Source organism: Bos grunniens, chromosome 9 (genome assembly GCF_055505025.1).
Source record: "Bos grunniens cultivar Pamir isolate PY7600 chromosome 9, Bosgru_T2T1.0, whole genome shotgun sequence".
Taxonomy (NCBI): domain Eukaryota; kingdom Metazoa; phylum Chordata; class Mammalia; order Artiodactyla; family Bovidae; genus Bos; species Bos grunniens.
In genome coordinates this window covers 28,727,833-28,745,542 of record NC_141173.1, presented here as the reverse complement: position 1 = coordinate 28,745,542, position 17,710 = coordinate 28,727,833, and the positions used below count along the sequence as shown (strand labels likewise).

The following is a 17,710-nucleotide window of genomic DNA, read 5'->3' as shown; positions in this document are numbered from 1 at the left end:
CTCAAGGCGATTTCCACGGAGTTTCTGGCACACAGGTAAAACAAAACACAAAACCAGAAAACCGCCCTCTCCCCCGCGGCTGCCCTTACAGGGGGTGTTATTGGTCCACCCGTGCCTGACTATCCTCTCTGCCTCCCTACCTCACTCCGTTCTTGCCGCTGCGCCTTACTCAGCTGGGAATGGCGAAAAAGAAACCTGCCAGGAATTTTGCAGCCTCACCGCTAAGATCTTGCATTTTTTACTGTACCTGGCACGTCAGGAAGTTTCCAGCCTGTCTCACTGGCATCTGGCGACGGGAACCACAGGAGCCTTGCCCTCTGGGTTTGCCTTATCCATCATTTGATTAACTGCCCTTATGTTCAACTGTGTGGAAATCTAAAGCGAGGCCTTACCTACGCTGTAAGACAATCTGCAGAGAGGCCCTGTCGCCTTCCCTTCAGGAGCTGCCTCAGGCCACAGGCAGCCTAGGTATCAGGAAGGTGCAGAGCTCCGCATTGCGCTGTGGGGCCCATCGTGGAGGGGCTGCGGCTAGGCAGTCATCATTTGCTGCCACAGCGCACCTCGCGGTGGTCCGCCCGCCCTCTAGCTGCCCAATCTTCCCTGCCACCAACACCCCCCTCTCCCGCCCCGCCCTTTGGGGTAAGTTGGCTTGGGCAGGGGTGGGTAGCGGAGATGGCCATGCCCAGGGGATACAAGCCCCAGTGGTAACCCATGCCCCCACTGCGCTTGCCTCTTCAGGGTCGATGGACTGGGAGAGTGCTCACAGGGCCCTCGAGACCTCTGTCACTTGTAAGTACAGATATAGTGCCTGGTGCTGCCCTACCCCGTCCTGGGCCACCTCACATAGCTTGCTGGAAAGAGGTTGGGTGGATGGGGGGCGGACTTGAGGTCCAATGGCACTGCCCACAAAAAGGAAGGGAAAAGAGAAAGCTTTAAATCGCCTCCCTTAATGGCCAGTGCCTATTTTCAGAAACTTGTGGCTCAGGCACTAAAGAATCCACCTGTCAATGCAGGAGACACAGGAGGTGCGGGCTCTGGGTCGGGAACATCCCCTGGAGAAGGAAATAGCAACCCACTGCAGTATTCTTGCCTGGGAAATCCCACGGAGAGAGGAGCCTGGAGGGTTACAGTCCACCAGGTCTCAAAGAGTCAGACAGGACTGAGCAACTAAGACTTTCAACACCCTTTTAGATAAAAGATGGCTCCCTAACTAAATAGGTCCTAGAATGATGAGGATGTCCATTCCAGGGGAACATACCCTGAAACAGAAGGATTCATCATTGAACTTAGAATCTGCAGAGGAGCCTTCAGGAAAGTTGCTCATCCTGGGTACCACAGATTCCAGGAAGGACACGGGCCCCAGGATGCTGGGGCCAGCAGGACTGCCATGGGTTGGGGGGAGAGGATAGCTAACCCCCATATTGGCTAGGGTCGTTTCACTAGATGGACAGGGAAGCCTGGAACCAGTCCTGTCTTAGGGAACCCCCATGGGACCTCCTAAGGCTAAGGCTAGTGTTCCTCTCTTATAGGAGCACTCTTGCCCTGAACGAACTATGGGAAACACCTCCTCCATCCCCAAGGACTCACCTTTCAGGTGCATTCTGGGTCACTGGGAAAAGTTTTCTCTAGACTTTTTAAAGTGAAAAACACTCATTTTCATTTGTAACCCAGCTTTGCCCTGATATAAACTTGAGAACCATGAGACCTGGCCAGAGAATGGAAGCCTCAACTATAACAGTATCCTCAGTTAGATATTTTTGCAAAAGGCAGGGAAACCAGACAGAAGTTCATTACATTGCAGCTTTTATGGCCCATAGAGAGAACCTGTACTATTCAAGTCCTATGTTAGGGAACCTTGCCAGTTGGGACCTATTCAGGCTTCACAAATGCCTTCTTTAGTGGCACCCCTGGAGGAGCACAAGCTCCAGACCAACGACTCATGTCCCAACTGTTTTGCTATCTTCAGCCCCTCTCCCACCCAATAAACCTTTTTACCCTTCTGTCCCATGCAGCAGAGAAGGCAATAGTACCCCACTCCAGTACTCTTGCCTGGAAAATCCCATGGATGGAGGAGGCTGGTGGGCTACAGTCCATGGGGTCCCTAGAGTCGGACACGGCTGAGCAACTTCCCTTTCACTTTTCACTTTCATGCATTGGAGAAGGAAATGGCAACCCACTCCAGTGTTCTTGCCTGGAGAATCCCAGGGATGGGGGAGCCTGGTGGGCTGCCATCTGTGGGGTCACACAGAGTTGGACACAACTGAAGCGACTTAGCAGCAGCAGCAGTCCCATGCAGTCAGAGCTTCTTTGTCCCCTCCAGGAAGTAGCAGGTGGGCCTCAGGGAATTACCAGAGTCCACATCCATCTGAAGGGTCCTTCTTGTTATTCACATCATCATAGCTCAGCTTACAAACATTCACTATCTGACACTATGAATGCCATTGCTAAAGGTACTGAGTCATTTGGCTGTTGGATCTGTGCCCACAACCACACCTCCCCAGAGGACCTAAATCTTTCAGGAGTCCCTGCCTCCTTGAGGAACCTGATGGAATTAACAGAAATGTATGCTGGGTTCTCATTTACCACCCTAATTTTCATTAATCACAGGTAAGTGACAGACATCAACCAGACTGCTCATATCCAATATGTGGGGAATATCACTATCTGATGGAAGAATCTAGTCACTGAAATAAAACTGAAACTCACAATAAAAGCATAATAACAAGACAAGGCCAGAATAGAGATTAGATAATATTCTAGACTATTCTAACTATTATTATGCTTCTGTTGTGAGTTTCAGTTTTGAGAAAGCAAGGGAATTACAGAAAAACATCTACTTCTGTTTCATTGACTATGCTAAAGCCTTTGACTGTGGGGATAACAACAAACTGTGGGAAATTCTTAAAGAGATGCACATAGCAGACCAGTTTACCTATCTCCTGAGAAACCTATATGCAGGTAAAGAAGCAACAGTTAGAATTGGACATGGAAAAACTGACTGGTCCCAACTGGGAAAGGAGTATGACATGGCTGTATATTGTCTGTGTGCTTATTTAACTTATATCCAGAATACATCATGTGAAATGCCAGACTGGATGAATCACAAGCTGGAATCAAGATTGCTGGGAGAAATGATGATTATATTTGAGAAATAACACCTCAGATACACAGATGATACCACTCTAATGGCAGAAAATGAAGAGAAACTAAAGAGCCTCCTGATGAAGGTGAAAGAGGAGAGTGAAGAAGCTGGCTTAAAACTCAACATTCAGAAAACCTAAGATCATGGCATTTGGTCCCATCACTTCATGGCAAATAGAAGGGGAAAAGTAGAAGCAGTGACAGATTTTATTTTCTTGGGCTCCAAGATCACTGAGGACAGTGACTGCAGTCATGAAATTAAAAGATGCTTGCTCCTTGGAAGGAAAGCTATGACAAACCTACACTGTATTAAAAAGCAGAGATGTCACTTTGCAGACAAAGGTCTGTATAGTCAAAGCCATTGTTTTACCAGTAGTCATGTATGTATGTGAGAGTTGAATTATAAAGAAGGGTGAGAACCAAAGAATTAATGCTTTTAAATTGTGGTGCTGGAGAAGACTCTTGAGAGTCCCTTGGACAGCAAAGAGATCAAACCAGTTAATCCTAAAGGAAATCAACACTTAATATTCATTGGAAAGACTGATACTGAAGCTGAAGCTCCAATGGAATCGGAATCCAATACTTTGGCCACATGATGCAAACAGTCAACTCACTGGAAAAGACCCTGATGCTGGGAAAGACTGAAAGCAAAAGGAGAATAGGTGGCAGAAGATGAGATGGTTAGATAGCATCATCAACTCAATGGACATGAATTTGAGCAAACTCTGAGAAATAGTGGAGGACAGATGAGTCTGGCATGCTGTTGTCCATGGGATCACAAAGAGTTGGATGTGGCTTAGTGACTGAACAACAATAAAATGTGTAATATAACTAATAACTATACTCAAATATAGTCCCATTTCTCCCTATTAATAGCTGCTGTATTGAAACCTGAGGTGCTTCAGAAACCCCATGGCTTCAGAAAATTCCAATTTCAAATGATGATACAGGAATTTCAACCTATCCTACCTGAAGCTGAGAACTATCCACATACACTGCACAAGGTTGCTGCCTCCTGCTGTTCCCCACTTTCCATCTCCAATACTGTAAACATCACCAATACCCCTATCTCTGACAGATACCAAGGAGATCTGCACCCAAAGGTAGAGACAATGCCCACACTCAGCTTGAAGCAGTTACAGGAGATGGACTATTGACCCTTTGCTCATTAAAAGATTTTGAGGGTTCAGACTCCTTGAAGGTGGGATGTTAGAGCAGGCAGAAAGCTAGATACAAACAGAGAATGGGGTATATGGGCCAAAGGGCAGGAAACCACACATCTCGTGAACAGCACAGCTACTCAACTTATACTGTCTGTTCTCTCTTTAAGAGTATAATATCCCTTAGATAAATCCCATGGACGGAGTAGACTACACAGTCCACGGGGTAGCAAAGAGTCGGACATGACTGAGTGACTTAACTTTCTATTGTTATGTAAAAAAAAGATAATCATTGGACTACATTTAATAATTAAAAGTTACTGCTTATAGGGTGAATATGTAACAAAGGGCTCATACCTTCATATGTAAAGAGCACTGGCAAATCAATAAAAAGAGCTCATCCAACCAAAAAAAAAAAAAAAAAATCCTCGCTTTGCTTTCTTGACCTCCCTGTTTCATCTCTGAATTCTTTCTGCAATGAAACAAGAACCAACTTTCCAGTAACACTCATGTGTAGTCATTAGGCAAAAAGGCAAAGCCACTGAGGAATGGCATCAGCAACAAAACATAAATTAGACTTTGATTAAACGTTGTGATATCTAAATAGGGAACCCTGATCATAAAACCCACAGAGCATGGCCAAGCATGCTCAATAAAAATGTCCAGGCTTCATATGACCACTATACAACATTCCAGGTGTAGTACCTAACTGGTAAGGGAAAACTTAAGGGAAAATAGCTCTCAGCATGGGTGTGTGGTGGCTTCAGGAGTCCAGTGCACAAGAACCAAAGCTGATATAAGTACATAAGGTAATCACCTGGCTTTCACTTTCTTATCAATGAATGTGTGCTGTGCTTAATTGCTCACTCATGTCCAATGCTTTGTGACCCCATGGACTGTAGCCTGACAGGCTCCTCTCTATCCATGGGGATTCTCCAGACAAGAATACTGGAGTGAGTTTCCATGCCCTCCTCCAGGGGATCTTCCCAACCTGGGGATTGAACCTAGGTCTCCCACATTGCAGGCGGATTCCTTACCATCTGAGCCACCAGGGAAGCCCCATCAATGAATATTCTGCATCTAATAGAAAAAACTCATGACTATTCAAAGATTAAGATGAAATAAAAAGGGTAATCAGAAAACCTGAGGGGCACTCCTCATTTGCAAGCACACCCACATCCTTTTCTGAGTGCATATTTTAGCTTCTTAATAAACATTTTTGTTGTTTCTCTTTATGCCTCTCTCTCTCTCTCTGTGTTTTCCTTTGCATTCCTTGTCCAAAATTCTTTTTGGACAGGTAGAACAATATCCTGAACCTTTAATAAGGCCATCCAGCATCAGGATGAATAAAACAGACATTGATATGTTTACCATAAAGGTTTTCATATAGCTACCAAAAGGCTGGGTGGGCTTGAATGTCCCCCCTTTCATCCAGCAATGTTAAAGAAATCCAGACAGGTTCATCTGTTTATCCCAGTTTGGAGAAATTTAAAAAGCTGAAAGGCAGAGATTACTGTGAGAAATCTGATCAACAATCACTAGGGGCAACCAGCCAGTTAATCAAATTAAATATTGACAAAGGAACCAGGATTCCTTGGCTTAACCCCTCACTGGGGGCCCAAAGCCTTCTGCAGAAAAATGACTCAAATGGTCTGGGGATAGAAAATAGAAGTTTCCAGGAAACCCTTGATATGGGAACCCCATGAACTGGTACCAGTATCCACTGGTAGAGCCTCTGACTCAGGCTATAATTAGATTGAAAGGATGTAAGTACAAGAAATGTAAGAGTTGATAAGATTATAAAAATATGAATGTTTAAACAAGCTTTATGTAAAGAAGTAATGGCAACGTTACCTGGATATTTTATGGGAATAGATATTATGTCTGGCTGGGACAACTTCCCCTACCCAATACTGTAGAACTAAAATTTATTCATGAAATCCTAATGGAGGCTATAATTAGTAACATAAGAGTTAATGGAATTAAGATAAAAATTTATAAGAGAACTGATAAATCTGAACAGGCTTTATATACCTTATTGTATCTCTTTCTCCTGACTGTATAATGGGGACGGACATTGTATCTCACTGGGGAATGTTTCCTTTAACTCATTTTGTAAAACAGAAAGCGCATAAATCTGCCCTTCAAGCAATATTAATTGAACATGCCAACAGAACTGCCTGAGAAGAACATATAAATATTTTTATTTAAAACAAAGTTAGAAGTCTCCCTGACATAAAGAAGCAAATTGAGGATGATGTAGTTCAACGGTTGATCAGCCTTTGATCTTACAAATCTTTGCAGAATTGGAAATTCAGTTCTAGAGGAAATTCACATTCTACCCATTTCTCTTCATAGATCTCCTAACCTCCCCTGCAAAAGTCTTGTAATCTCTGTAGGAACTTGTATCTAGACTATCTCCAAATCTTAATACTCAATTGTTTAAAAAATAGAACGGGCTTTTAAAATATGAATTGCTATATAAGCAGCCTTGTCCAAAATTATTGTTCAAAAAATGTTTTAATGAAAATCATAAGGTCTCTCTTTTATGTCCATCTATATGTATGTACATTACAGACATGGTGTTTTTCTACTTCTGAATGATATTACTAAACTTAATTATAAAAGAGTTCAATTTAACTGGCTTAAACACAAACAAGCATAGCAAAAACCAGCACAACATTGTAGAGCAATTACTTTCTAATTAAATATAAAAATTAAAACAAGCACTATACAAATTAAGTATGTTTTCAAAGATACAGTAGAAACTAACTCGAATGTTTTTCAGGTTCACAGCAGCTACTATAATTTTTGGTAAATAAAAGTTTGTTTGTAATTTAATTAATACATACATGTCTTTAGAGTTATAAACATTAAGTATCATATTATACATTTGTTATACTATTATACTAAATTTGTCAGAAAAACAATGTAAGATGATGATTGATCTATATGATCAATCACTGTTCTTACTGTACTTATATACATAATTGGGCCAAATTTATTGAAATGACTTATTTTGCAAAGAGATTAGTCTTAATTTGGCAATAGTTGATAGATATGAGAATGATTTTTACAGAGAAAAATTATGTTTCAGTAATATACTTTTGTGGGTATTAGATTCTACTACTGTCCATTGTCTTTTGAGGTTTTGTTTTCTACCTATAAACTTGACTCCTGAATTCTTCCAGTTTCCACCAATATTTGGCAACAGTTCTCCAAATTAAGTTTTCCAACTTTTCTTCCACTCTTTTGACTTGAAATCATTGAGAACGAAAACTGCCCATTTTCCAAAGACACGCACACTAAAGTTGGACAACTTGATAAAAACTTCAGAGAAATCACCACAACAGCTCATATACAGATAATCTTCATGCCTGTTGCTAGGGCCAATCAGAAAGATCACTAGATACATTCAAACTGCAAACCTGAAAAATCCATCAGATTGTCACTGCCTGTCCCTGCTCCCTCTTAAAATGCTTCAAGTTGGACATCTAGAAACTTTCTCAACTGGAGTTGGAGTTCAGAAACTGGAGTACAGTCTACTCCAATTACTAAGCATTGCTTTTCTTTTGTTTCCATATAAATGTCTCTTATTAAATACCTGACTGCTTGCACCATAGGCCTAACTTTGGGAGCCCACCCGTTATCAGTGCCTCATGGAACGGGATACAACTTTAACCGAGATGACCTATTTTCAATTCTAAGAGACTGGTTCAGAGAGATACAGCAATCTACCAACTCAAATTCTGAACTGGGAAACTTCCTGGGGAAGTTCCAAAGAAGGGAACCCTGGGGATTCAGTACAGACCTCTTCAAGATGTGCCACTTTGACTTGTGGATTATTTTGAACAAGGACAACAGAGATCCTACAACCTCAAGAGAAACTACTTCCCCTCCCATAACTATCTACAAGGAATTAAACTGGAGGGTTTTCACAGGAAAAAGAAAACTTATTACCAAAATTTTATCTAGGTGGCCCCATCTGTATGTCAGGGCAAACATCGAACTGCCCAATATCTACTCTTTTTTTATATTGTCTTGTGAATTACTCTCCTGTCCTTCAGAGCCTTGGGTGCCTATTTCATTTCTTAGTTCAGGATAGCAATATATACTTCATTGTAGGCTTCCTATGTTTATGAAATTAAATTTGATTTTCTCCTTTTGACCTCTCTCATGTCAATTCAATTGTTATAGCAGATAGAAGAGCCTAGGACAGTAAAGGAAAGTTTCCTTCCTCCCCAACAACAACAAAATTCTCCTTAACTCAAGAAGAGACGGTTTTACTGCTCCTTCTGATCTTAACACATTGTTGAATTTTCAGAAAGACACAAATGGCATTGTGATTACAAAACTGTTAACATCTCTCACTGACTGGATACCCCAGTTATCTGCTTCTTGTGATTTTCTTAGAAATTGTATTTTATAATCAATTAGTAGCTCCTACAAATAATTTAAATGGAATAAAGAACACATTTTCTTCAGATGATGGTATTTAAAAACTCACACTCATCAACACTGTAGATTCATTTTGTGTGTAAATAAATAGCTAACTGATATCTTCAAGAGTCAGTCTCTTAAAAAAGCAAAGTATAGTAGAGTATAAGTTTCTTAAACTATCACAGCTGAATAAAATGGGCAACAGTCTGCTACTTAAAGATTGAGTTAATGGTGTATAGAGACAGAGACTTGTCAATGTTGATACGTTCTCTTTAGGTTCCCTTTATGTGGAATGCTTGTCCAGACAGGCTGGGGTGAAATAAATGTATTATAGAAAAAAGTACTTTGTTGTGTATCTATTAGATGTTCTATCAACAACTTTGTAAGTTTGTTACATAATCTCAATTTTAAATATATGAGCCCTGAAGATCAAATGAAGTTCAACAATTTGCTGAAGGTCCAATGCTAAAAAGGAATGGAGTCAAGAATGATACCTCTACTTGTGTCCAAAGCTCTCTCTTTTCACTATATTAAACTACCTTCCTCAATGTTTCTATCTAATTTTATTATGATACTGTCACATATGTTAACACTACGCATTTTTACAAAATAAGTAATTGTATTTTTCAGTATTTTTCTCCTTATTTCAGTTTCTAACACAATAAGAAAGTGAAAAAAGGATACAAAAATAAAAAAGGAAGTGAAGGAGGACATTAACTTGAATAAGGTACTAAAATTAACTGTTTTCCTGAGAGCTTTAGTTCTCATGATCTTCTAATTTTCAAGGACCTAGGTTTTTCATATATATATTTTTTAGATATAACATGCCTGTTTGTTTTTATATGCATGAATTATAATTGTACATTTTAGAAAGATTTCTATAAAAGTAGTGAAGAAAACAAAATGCAGTTTGCTTTAAACAATCAGCCTTAATTATTCTAATGTAAATTAGTTCCTTCCTTAACAATGCCATTTGGCTACATGGGTACAGGAGGGCCAAGAGGAGCTACTCCACCACGTTCAAGGTCAGGAGGGGCGGCGGTGAGGAGATACCCCTTTGCTGGAGCAGCCATCAAGAGATAACCCATGTCCAAGGTAAGAGAAACCCAAGTAAGACGGTAGGTGGTGCAAGAACGCATCAGAGGGCAGACACACTGAAACCATAATCACAGAAAACAAGCCAATCTGATCACACGGACCACAGCCTTGTCTAACTCAATGAAACTAAGCCATTCCCTGTGGGGCCACCCAAGACGGGCAGGTCATGGTGGAGAGAGCTGACAGAATGTGGTCCACTGGAGAAGGGAATGGCAAACCACATCAGTATTCTTGCCTTGAGAACCCCATGAACAGTATGAAAAGGCAAAATGATAGGATACTGAAAGAGAACCTCTCCAGGTTGGTAGGTGCCCAATATGCTACTGGAGATCATTGGAAAAATAACTCCAGAAAGAATGAAGGGATGGAGCCAAAGCAAAAACAATACCCAGTTGTGGATGTGACTGGTGATAGAAGCAAGGTCTGATGCTGTAAAGGGCAATATTGCATAGGAACCTGGAATGTCAGGTCCATGAACAAGGCAAATTGGAAGTGGTCAAACAGGAGATGGCAAGAGTGAATGTAGACATTCTAGGAATCAGTGAACTCAAATGGACTGGAATGGTGAATTTAACTCAGATAACCATTATATCTACTACTGCGGGCAGGAATCCCTTAGAAGAAATGGAGTAGCCATCATGGTCAACAAAAGAGTCCGAAATGCAGTACTTGGGTGCAATCTCAAAAACAACAGAATGATCTCTGTTCGTTTCCAAGGCAAACCATTCAATATCACAGTAATCCAAGTCTATGCCCCAACCAGTAACGCTGAAGAAGCTGAAGTTGAATGGTTCTATGAAGACCTACAAGACCTTTTAGAACTAACACCCAAAAAAGATGTCCTTTTCATTATAGGGGACTGGAATGCCAAAGTAGGAAGTCAGGAAACACCTGGAGTAACAGGCAAATTTGGCCTTGGAATATGGAATGAAGCAGGGCAAAGGCTAATAGAGTTTTGCCAAGACAATGCACTGGTCATAGCAAACACCCTCTTCCAACAACACAAGAGAAGACTCTACACATGGACATCACCAGACGGTCAACATCGAAATCAGACTGATTATATTCTTTGCAGCCAAAGATGGAGAAGCTCTGTAGTCAGCAAAAACAAGACTGGGAGCTGACTGTGGCTCAGATCATGAACTCCTTATTGCCAAATTCAGACTGAAATTGAAGAAAGTAGGGGAAACCACTAGACCATTCAGGTATGACCTAAATCAAATCCCTTATGATTATACGGTGGAAGTGAGAAATAGATTTAAGGGACTAGATCTAATAGATAGAGTGCCTGATGAACTATGGAATGAGGTTCATGACATTGTACAGGAGACAGGGATCAAGACCATCCCCATGGAAAAGAAATGCAAAAAAGAAAAATGGCTGTCTGGGGAGGCCTTACAAATAGCTGTGAAAGAAGAGAAGCAAAAAGCAAAGAAGAAAAGGAAAGATATAAGCATCTGAGTTCCAAAGATAACAAGAAGAGATAAGGAAACCTTCCTCAGCGATTAATGCAAAGAAACAGAGGAAAACAACAGAATGGGAAATACTAGAGATCTCTTCAAGAAAATTAGAGATACCAAGGGAACATTTCATGCAAAGATGTGCTCGATAAAGGATACAAATGGTATGAACCTAACAGAAGCAGAAGATATTAAGAAGAGGTGGCAAGAATACACAGAAGAACTGTACAAAAAAGATCTTCATGACCCAGATAATCATGATGGTGTGATCACTGACCTAGAGCCAGACATCCTGGAATGTGAAGTCAAGTGGGCCTTAGAAAGCATCACTACAAACAAAGCTAGTGGAGGTGATGGAATTCCAGTTGAGCTATTCCAAATCCTGAAAGATGATGCTGTGAAAGTGCTTTACTCAGTATGCCAGCAAATTTGGAAAACTCAGCAGTGGCCACAGGACTGGAAAAGGTCAGTTTTCATTCCAATCCCAAAGGAAGTTAATGCCAAAGAATGCTCAAACTACCACACAATGGCACTCATCTCACACGCTAGTAAAGTAATGCTCAAAATTCTCCAAGCCAGGCTTCAGCAATACATGAACCATGAACTTCCAGATGTTCAAGCTGGTTTTAGAAAAGGCAGAGGAACCAGAGATCAAATTGCCAACATCTGCTGGATCATTGAAAAAGCAAGAGAGTTCCAGAAAAACATCTATTTCTGCTTTATTGACTATGCCAAAGCCTTTGACTGTGTGGATCACAATAAACTGTGGAAAATTCTGAAAGATATGGGCATACCAGACCACCTGACCTGCCTCTTGAGAAACCTATATGCAGGTCAGGAAGCAACAGTTAGAACTGGACATGGAACAACAGACTGGTTCCAAATACGAAAAGGAGTATGTCAAGGCTGTATGTTGTCACCCTGCTCATTTAACTTATACGCAGAGTACATCATGAGAAACGCTGGGCTGGAAGAAGCACAAACTGGAATCAAGATTGCCGGGAGATACCAATAACCTCAGATATGCAGATGACACCACCCTTATGGCAGAAAGTGAAGAGGAACTAAAAAGCCTCTTGATGAAGGTGAAAGTGGAGAGTGAAAAAGTTGCCTTAAAGCTCAACATTCAGAAAATGAAGATCATGGCATCCGGTCCCATCACTTCATGGGAAATAGATGGGGAAACAGTGGAAACAGTGTCAGACTTTATTTTTTGGGGCTCCAAAATCATTGCAGATGGTGATTACAGCCATGAGATTAAAAGACGCTTACTCCTTCGAAGAAAAGTTATGACCAACCTAGATAGCATATTAAAAAGCAAAGACATTACTTTGCCAACAAAGGTCTGTCTAGTCAAGGCTATGGTTTTTCCAGTGGTCATGTATGGATGTGAGAGTTGGACTGTGAAGAAAGCTGAGCGCTGAAGAATTGATGCTTTTGAACTGTTGTTGGAGTTCAAACTGTTGTTTGAACTGGTGTTGGAGAAGACTCTTGAGAGTCCCTTGGACTTCAAGGAGATCCAACCAGTCCATTCTAAAGGAGATCAGTCCTGGGTATTCTTTGGAAGGAATGATGCTAAAGCTGAGACTCCAGTACTTTGGACACCTCATGTGAAGAGTTGACTCATTGGAAAAGTCTCTGATGCTGGGAGGGATTGGGGGCAGGAGGAGAAGGGGATGACAGAGGATGAGATGGCTGGATGGCATCACCAACTTGATGGACATGAGTTTGAGTGAACTCCGGGAGTTGGTGATATACAGGGAGCCATGGTGTGCTGGAATTCATGGGGTTGCAAAGAGTCGGACAGGATTGAATGGCTGAACTGAACTAACAATGCCATCTTCCTAGAAATGTTTCCCCAATCATGAACATAGTACTGTCAGTTTTTAAATCTGAAAACAGAGTATAAGCAATTAAGTTACTAATTCTTAATTAAGATGTTAGTAAAGAATCCCTTGGGGCTTCCCAGGTGGCTCAATGGTAAAGAATCCTCCTGCCAATGCAGGAGCTTGGGGTTCAGTTCCTGGGTTGGGAAGATCCCCTGGAGAAGAGAATAGCTACCTACTCCAGTATTCTTGCCTGGAGAATCCCATGCACAGAGGAGCCTGGTGGCCTATAGTCCTTGGGATAGCAAAGAGTCTGAGAGGACTGAGCAACTAGTACTTTAATACCATTGTAGTATTTACTATGGGGCTTCCCTGGTGGCTCAGTGATGAAGAATCCATCTGCAGTGTAGAAGATGTGGGCTCAATCCGTGGGTCAGGAAGATCTCTTGGATAATGAAATGGCAACCCACTCCAGTATTTTTATCTGGAAAATTCTATGGACTGAGGAGCCTGGCAGGCTATAGTCAAGAAGGTCGCAAAAGAGTCAGATACAATGTAGCGACTAACCAACAGCAACAAAGAATTCCTTTGTATACTCTGGGCAACATTTTAAGACAGGAGAGATGATAGATACCTTTAGGTAAAAAGACTTCTCCATTGCTGACTATTAACTCCAAGGTTGACTGTCTCCATCAATAGTAGTTCTCTGGAGTGATTAACTAAGGTCATTTGCAAGTGAGAAAATCAAAAAGTTTTGAAAAAAAGATTCAATATTTGAAATATGATGGATTTTAATATTTATTCTGTTCTTGTCTAAAAAAAAAGAATGCTTTCATTGTCACAGGTCTTTTATTCTAAATTTACTGAGACTAAGATGATTCAACCCTTCACTTGAAGATATTATTGAAGATATTAGCATTTTTTTGTACATAAAGATATTAACACTTTTTTTGCTTTCAAGAGACTTCATTTGCAATAGGCCATGCAGTCATAGCAAGTAAAATTAAAGGCCCTAATGCCAGTTATTACTTCTGGTTTTTATCGGTTTACTCTAAATCTACACATGCATTATGCAATTTTTTTAAAAAAATTAAAATAACAGTTTAGTACATATAAAACAAACAATCTTGAAAGCAAAGACTGTTAAAACAGACAAATAACAAGGATTATTTGGAATACCTGGTTTTAAGTCCCCATGGACAAATATGTCAATCATATATCGACAGAATGCATACTGATCTGACAAAAGTAGAAAGAAAAAAAAATGAAAAAATGCATCAATACCTTTCTTTTTTTCTAGGGAGAAATGCCTTAACAAAATAAAGTAGCATAATTCTATTTTAGTTACTACAATACTTTATGTGAAGGAATAATTTGCACGCATATGAACACAAAGAAATAATAATAGACATGTTTTCATTTATTCCATACAAAAAGAATACCCTTAAAAATGAAAGCAGACTAGTTCATAGTGATATTATAGTGGTTGTTTTTAAAGATCAAAACCTTTGTCATCAAATTTATTATGAGTCATCATATTTAAGCAACTTTTCCCATTGTTTACATATATACTTCCAAATAATGACACAGAAGTTTCACAAGAAACTTGGAATGTTTTATCAAATACTCACTCCCAACCCTTCACCTGATTGTCTAAATGAAGCTGTAGAATGTTTCTTGAAAAGGAAGCATGAGGGTTAACCCCTTTGCAATGTGTCAGGTCTTCTACATAGAGATTTTTTTCAATTAGAAGAGTAAAATTCAGGAGAACAACCTTAACAGCACCAAACAACACCATTCTTAAAGTAACTGATTGGGTAATCCTTATCAGAGGATCATCTTATAATCTTGGTTAGTTTATCAGCCCTGGGAAAAGTCAAGAAAAGCACAGATTTGAGCTTTTAGGGCAGACTTTGTCAAAAAGAATTTCAGAAGTTCTTTTTTGTTTCCTTCTAAATTAAAGACATTGCACTGAACTTTAAATTTTTACATAACTTTAGATTCTGCTGAAGTTATTCCAATCCAAATTTCAGTTGATGAATCACTGCCTAAGCTTTACTGTATCTTCTTTAAAGCTTGCAGATTATTAAATGAATCTTGTTCAAAATGATTTACATTTTAATGTTTTTAAATAGGCATCTTATTAATTCAATAAATCCAAAGGCAGCTTTAGTATCAAGAGAGTTTATTAAATTTATACAACATGACATACCCTTAGGTGCTTTAAATTACGTATTGATATATCAGACCTATGAAATAATGAAACATTACTATATAAATACCCCACAAAAGGATTTTTGTAAAACTCATTGTTTTTAGAGTTTTACAGTATTTTTAGAGTAATCCATTTTATTATGAGACTCTGCTAGGTATTTGAAAAAAAATTAATGCACCTACTGCAGAAGATGCAAAAATATAATTCTTTTCATTAGTACCTAAATGAGTAGGCCAGAACTCATAAAGTTTCAAAAATTTGCATGGATTTTGACTGTTGAAATCAATCAACAATCACCAGTGAGGTGGGTAGTGGCAGGGAGCTAGCTCTCAGATCAGTCCAAGAATCTATTTGTTCTTGGATGTACTGACAGTAATAACAGGGGATTCTCATCCCCGGACCAGGTAATCCTATGATACAGCAGAGAAGATTAAGGTAGAGGCTATTTTCCCTTTTCTGGGTATAACCCTTTTCCTTAGTGAAATTGTAGAGTGAGCCATTTGACTCTAAGATGAAAAGTGCATTTCCCTTAAATTGCAAGCTTGAGGTTGGGAAGTGAGGAGTTCCTAAAATTGGCAGGCTTTCCTCTTTCAGTAGTTAACGTGACTGATCATTTTAAATGTGTCCTGTCTACATCTCAAGAAGTTGTTCTCAAAGGGCAATTTAAGTACAAAAAGATGAGGACTTTGTTAAAATGCAGATTTCTTGGCACAGTCAGGCCAAGGAAAAAAAAAACCCAAAAAACAAAAACCCTACAATTCGATGGGGTCTGGACCCTAGGAATATGTATTTTTAACCAACTTCCCACAGGAATCAGATTAGACCACATTTTTGGAATAACTAATTTAAAATCATTAAAAATGTCTTTTTTGACAATCATTTCTAGTGTCTCTAAAGCCCTCAGCAACAACAATGGAGAAAGTATGTATCTTGGAAGTTTACAATGCAGAGACTTCTTGCAATTTGAAGGGTTTGGACACCCCCCAAATGAAATATGGTGCTCGGCCCCAAGCTGTGATAGGCTGTTTTGTATACATAACAGGTGGACTAGTTTATTGAATTAACTAAAATCTTCATGCTTCAGAGAGTCTTCTTTAACTGAATGCTGACAGAGTAATGAAGCTATATGTCATATTATTACCTAAGTAAAATGTTTGTATTTCTTATGCCACTATTTTCTGGATCCAAAAGCATTTTATTTAATTAATGCACCAGTAGTTCTACATGCTTCCAATTTGAAAAAGAAAATCTCTTATGAACTCAAGAAGGTTAATTTTTTTAATCTAGAAAATTATTTTGGTTATACCACACAGGAGGTTTCTATTATATTTAACTGATGCTGTGATGTTGCATTTTAATGGCATCAGCATATCAATAAGAAGATGAAAGTATTTTTACAATATTTAAAGTTAAGAATTTTTTTTGGCCACATTTTGTGGCATGCAGGGTTTTAGTGCCCCCACTAGGGAAAGAACCTGTGCGGGAATTCCCAAAGTTAAGACATTTTAAATATTTTAAATTAAGATGCTCCCTTCCACCTGTCCTGTGTGCTGACCTTAACAGCGTGTAAGAATTCTAGACAGGTATATGTCGGGCAGTCCCCAGTGTGTTTGCTTCACCTGTCTGAGGATAAAGCGAATCCAGGCCATCCTGAATTTGGAAACTTCATTTTATAGAAATGCTTCTTTAAATCCAACTCAAATGTTAAAACAGGTCATTTTTTTTCCTAAAGAAAATCTGAACTGTTCTACTATTCTTTCATTGTTATGTGACAGTCATTCACATAAGGTAATTTTATATCTCCTCATCCCTTCTTAGTTTTTTTTTTTCTCCAAATGAACATCTTTCTAGGAATACCACATGCTGTCCATCTCTCCCCTTCCCGATCCTCAGGGAGCAGTGATAGATGTCATTCAGCGGCTGCCTTGTTGGTTGTTCCCTGTGGAGTAGCAGCTGAGAGAAAATGCATTCAGGGTGCAGAATGTTAACAGAAAAGACATTTTAGAAAATCTCTAATGAGAGTGGGACATATGTGGTCTGGCGCTCTACGGCAGATTCACATTAGCTACAATTTCTCTGCCTGCCATGAATAGTTGTTTAAAAAAGTAAGAAGAAGGAAGAAAAGAGAGAGAGAGCATAGCAGTGGGGAGGTTTGATTTTTCCTACCCCACAAATTTGCCATAGCCTATGAGAAAATCAGAGAGCAATGCTTGATCACGCTGACCCTTCTTATCCTACTTATTAAAACAGATTGGTCCATAAAAAACAGATTATGTAGTGCATAAGAGTGTGTTTCGGAGAAGGCAATGGCACCCCACTCCAGTACTCTTGCCTGGAAAATCGCATGGATGCAGGAGCCTGGAAGGCTGC

General features: G+C 39.7%; 2 protein-coding genes across 51 annotated transcripts in view; one reads left to right on the top strand and one right to left on the bottom strand.

The window, feature by feature from the left end:
• Positions 1-17,710, bottom strand: part of TRDN (triadin) — a 414,935-nt gene that overhangs the window by 253,001 nt on the left and 144,224 nt on the right. For 46 of the 50 annotated variants that reach the window (XM_086317033.1, XM_086317034.1, XM_086317035.1 and 43 more), the window contains exon 9: positions 14,305-14,364. The exons of the other annotated variants lie outside the window; for them this stretch is intronic. In XM_086317033.1, coding sequence (XP_086173159.1) covers positions 14,305-14,364 — 60 coding nt within the window. The remainder of the gene's footprint in view (positions 1-14,304; positions 14,365-17,710) is intronic. 50 annotated transcript variants of the gene reach the window in all.
• LOC147365725 (uncharacterized) lies at positions 359-10,198 on the top strand. Its single transcript, XM_086317084.1, has 3 exons — positions 359-639; positions 739-789; positions 7,925-10,198. The coding sequence occupies exons 2-3, from the start codon at positions 744-746 to the stop codon at positions 8,404-8,406; spliced, it is 528 nt and encodes a 175-aa protein (XP_086173210.1). The 5' UTR covers positions 359-639; positions 739-743; the 3' UTR covers positions 8,407-10,198.